The sequence below is a fragment of the Cyprinodon variegatus genome, unplaced genomic scaffold (assembly GCF_000732505.1).
Source record: "Cyprinodon variegatus isolate N-32 unplaced genomic scaffold, C_variegatus-1.0 Scaffold534, whole genome shotgun sequence".
NCBI lineage: Eukaryota > Metazoa > Chordata > Actinopteri > Cyprinodontiformes > Cyprinodontidae > Cyprinodon > Cyprinodon variegatus.
In genome coordinates, this window is record NW_015150987.1 from 178,616 (window position 1) to 183,190 (window position 4,575).

Here is a 4,575-nt window from a genome sequence, read left to right on the forward strand (position 1 = left end):
TTACCCATCTGTCTGACCGACTGTCTCTGTTGTTACCCGTCTGTCTGTCTGACCGACTGTCTCTGTTGTTACCCTTTTGTCTGACCGTCTGTCTCTGTTGTTACCCTTTTGTCTGACCGACTGTCTCTGTTGTTACCCATCTGTCTGACCGTCTGTCTCTGTTGTAACCCGTCTGTCTGACCGACTGTCTCTGTTTTTACCCGTCTGTCTGACCGACTGTCTCTGTTGTAACCCGTCTGTCTGACCGACTGTCTCTGTTTTTACCCGTCTGTCTGACCGACTGTCTCCTGTGTTTGTCTCACAGCAACAGAAGCTGACTCTGGTCAGAAATAATTCAGCTCTACAGAATGTCGCCCTGCGGACCAAAAGTAAGTCCCCCTTTTTCTGTCCTTGTCTCCGTCTGTCTCTCCACCTCTGGACGTCCCACACCGTTGTCCTTTCTTCTCATCCTCAGCTCCAATGATGAAGGAACGTCCAAGCTCAGCCATTTATCCCTCAGACACGCTGCGCCAGTCCCTGCTAGGATCCAGGCGGGTTCGGTCCGGCCTTACTCTTGCCAAAAGTGTTTCCACCAATAACATCGCAGGGTGAGTAACAAACAGGAAGTGATTGGCTACAGATCAAACAGGGAGGCTTGACAAAGCAAACTTAGGGACCTTAAGGAACATCCACAGCTCTAGTTTCTGGGATTCTAATCAAACACTGAGAGAGAGGCAGAATCCAGCCGACAGCTGGTAACAATTAATACGTCCACAACTGTTAGCGGCTAACATGGCCGCCCACTAACAGCTTCCACCTTCTGCAGCGCAGACCTCTTGCCAGAGTGGAATATTAAATGCTAGAATTTCAGTCTAAAACCGAGTTTCATAAGCTGAAAAATCCAAGTGGTGTCTGTTCCTGGAGTCTGACGCCTTTAATGTGTGCGAGGATGTTTGGACTCCAGCAGTGAACGTCTGCAGCTCCTCCATTGTTCAGTTTCCTGCCTGGTCGCATTCAAGTGTTTGAATTTTACGGGTGAATGTTGTTTACCCCACATCACCAGTTCCATTCCTCCTAATTCACAATAAATACTGATAAATATTTACTATAAATATTAAATACTCTCGAATGTTGTCATTCTCATAAATCCTTTTAGACAAATATATGAGCTCATAATGTCGCTGACTACAGTAGCCATGGCAACAATCATGTCTTGTGTCATAATTATGTACCATTATGTACCAAAACATGTTAATAGATCATAGAAACTTTATTTTAGTCTGAGTGTCGAGCTAAAATATAATAAACCCACCAAACCACACAGGATATAAAACAACAGATCGACATAAATACATATTCAGTTTTACGGTTTATTTCTATAGCAGCAATTCACATCATGTCATCTTAAGGTACTTTCCAGTTCACCAGATCATCCTGTCAGATTGATTCAAAGTTTTCTTTCTAAGAAAAACCAGATGATTGCATCGACTCATGCTGGTAGCGACAGTGGAGAGAAAAGACTCTCTTTTCACAGGAAGAAACTCCCAGCAGAACCAGGCTCAGTGTGCAACATCTCTGCAAACATCAAAGGCGATTACAGAAAAATTTAAAAGAGAGAGAGACTGCAGCCCACAGCTGAAAATGGCATCATGTAGAGCTCAGCTGTCCGTTCGCTCAGGTCTTCTTGAATTTATTTTCAGATTCATGTAAAGGGCAGATAAAGTTATTCTTGAGGTTCTTAAGTCCAGCCTGCAGGCGCTGACTCCTGCTGTCAAACATCTCACCTCCACTCCCCATCGCAGTCTCTATGGATCTACTCACTATAGATCACTGCAAGCAACCTCCAGACTAATGCTACGTTCAGACCGCACGCCATTTCAGCGGCAAAAACGCTTCTGCTGCTTCGTTTTTGATGCTTGTCCACATTAAGGTCAGACGTCCAGTTAAATGTGTCCTGATGCTTCTGCTGCTCCTGTGTTTGATGGCAGAGAACGGCTTTGCTATATTTGCTGTGATCAGCGGGTAAAAAGTGGTTTTAATGTGTTTTTAATATATAAAGTGACTGAGAATCTTCACCAGCATTTATCTTGAATATTAAGAGCATTTCTTTTATTTCATATATGATGCTTGAAAGAGCTGCCCTCCTAACCTGCTTCAGTAACCTCCCAGGTAAGAGAGGCTCTAGCAAATGGAGGGTGTTCTGCTGTGATACCGTCTAACCGCCCACATCTTATCGGCCCCCATGTGTATAGCTTGATACGCCTCATGCGCCACAATATAATGGAGCTATCGTGTTCAACAATGTCTCCATTATGCACGTAACCTTTTGTTAGATACTGGCTGACCCTGAAACTGTCTCTACAGTTCAGCGATGGGGCGACTGGCTCTTCTGCTATTTTACTTCCTTCCAGCAATGATTCAGATTATTACTTAACAACCTCTGATCCAATGAATCAGACCTCACCATATCATTTTTCTTCTTCAGAAAGTGAATAGCATATTTATAATGACCCTCTTATGTCCAAACAAAAATACCTTACCCTGGTCTACCTGCTGTAGACCACTCCTGTGTGACGTCACAGGATAATCAGCAATATAGTTCCCTAAACTATGGAAGCGAATCGTTACCATATTTTAAATGAAAAAGCATTTCCAGAAATGCTTTTTCATTTTAAGAATGTGGCTGCATTTTTTGACTCATAAATGAAATTAGTAATTAATAATCCTATTTGCACTACTGCTCATCCTTTTACTTAATTAAAATGAAAAAGAAAAAGACATTTGAGATTTATTTTTCAAAATGTACCCCAGCAAATACATACCAAAATTCGATTTGAAATGTAAAATTTGAAAATTTACGAATGTGGCTGCATTATTCGTCTCATTAATAAAATTAGTAATCAATCATCCTATCTGCATTTGCATTTACTTCGTCTAGACTGCTCATCCTTTTACTTAATTAAAATGAAAAAGAAAAAGACATTTGAGATTTATTTTTTCAAAAAAAATCAATAATAAGCAAATACATACCAAAATTCAATTTGAAATGTAAAATTTGAAAATGGAAAAGCATTTCCAGAAATGCTTGAAAACGAGAAAGCAATGTCCGCTGTGTTTTCTCGTTGATTATGGCATAAAATGTGCAGTCTTAAAGAAGAAAATGCAAGTAGGATTATTGATTACTAATTTCATTTATGAGTCAAGTAATGCAGCCACATTCTTAAAATAAAAAAATTTCTGGAAATGCTTTTTCATTTTCAAATTTTACATTTCAAATTGAATTTTGAAATGTAAAATTTTTTTAGAATCAGGAAATAAGTTTTGATTAAGTGCTCGATCTTTGATCCAAAAGTCATATTTTGAATCTGCGTTCTCTTTACCATCTAAGTAAGGCGACTGACTTCCAGTTGGTAGAACTTTAAATTAAGGAAAGTAGAGAGCCTGAAAAAGTCCAAAGAGACAAAATAATCAGTTGATGTTATATAATGATGTTTTATGTTTAACTAAATACCGATATGGCGACGCTTCTTGCCTATTTTAAATGTAAAGGGAAAAAAATGTAGCTGCAGGAACTGATTGGGTGAACGGATCTTTTTAGTGAACTGATTCCAGTGATTCACTGCACTAAAAAAAGAACTGCTGTTCCACCACCAACTCTTTCCCCCTACTCATCTCTAGTGAGATCGGCACACGTGATAGCTCCGCCCCTCTGCCATTCACAGCGCCTAGTGGACTTTCATCTGTTTGTGTCTCTGCTTCACAGGGGGACGGAGGAAGTTGTGGGTCTCCGTAGGATTCTGTCTCAGTCCACAGAGTCTCTGAACTTCCGCAACAGAACTTTATCCATGGAGTCTCTCACAGATGAAGGTGCATTTATCAGCGGCTTACTGGACAGCCTTCGGTTACCGAGGCGACTCCTGCCAGGAGCAGGGGGCGCTGTGTGCTGCTATCAGCTGACTGTGTTCTTGATGCTGCAGCGGATTGGTGGTGGAACCCCCTGCTGGAGGAGCTGCAGAAGGAGGGCTGCTGCATTTCGGCCGACAGCTGGAGTCTGGCGGTGGACTCTAAGTTCTTGCAGACGCTTCATAAAGACACCATCAAGCAGCAGGATGTCATTTACGGTACGGGTTTGCAGGTCTCCACCCATCTTCCTTTGTCTCAACCTGCCTTCGTTTGTCTCCATCTGTCTCTAACCGTCTACCTTTGTCTCCACCTCTCTCTGCTTCAGAGCTCATCCAGACCGAGTTCCATCATGTCCGGACGTTGAGGATCATGGAGGGAGTTTACCGCAGAGGGATGCAGGAGGAAGTGATGCTGGAAGCGGGCGTGGTCCACACCATCTTTCCCTGTCTGGACCAGCTGCTGGAGTTCCACTCCAGCTTCCTGTCACAGCTGCTGGACCGGAGGAAGGAGGGGCTGATGGAGGGAAGCTCCAACAACTTCACCGTCCGCCGGCTGGGAGACCTGCTGCTGAGACAGGTACGGCCGATGTTCAGCTGAGCAGAAGCCAGGTGTGCCGGAGTCTTTAAAGTGTGATTGAGACCAAGAGCAGAGAGTAGGGATGGAACGGTTTATGAAAACCGTCCGAACCGTTCA

At 42.9% G+C, this 4,575-nt stretch overlaps 1 protein-coding gene across 1 annotated transcript in view; it reads left to right on the top strand.

The window, feature by feature from the left end:
• Positions 1–4,575, top strand: part of LOC107095261 (rho guanine nucleotide exchange factor 2-like) — a 44,729-nt gene that overhangs the window by 19,737 nt on the left and 20,417 nt on the right. Inside the window, exons 4-8 of the mRNA XM_015391280.1 lie at positions 305–368; positions 455–587; positions 3,743–3,846; positions 3,957–4,100; positions 4,208–4,458. Of these exons, the coding sequence (XP_015246766.1) occupies positions 305–368; positions 455–587; positions 3,743–3,846; positions 3,957–4,100; positions 4,208–4,458 (696 nt within the window). The remainder of the gene's footprint in view (positions 1–304; positions 369–454; positions 588–3,742; positions 3,847–3,956; positions 4,101–4,207; positions 4,459–4,575) is intronic.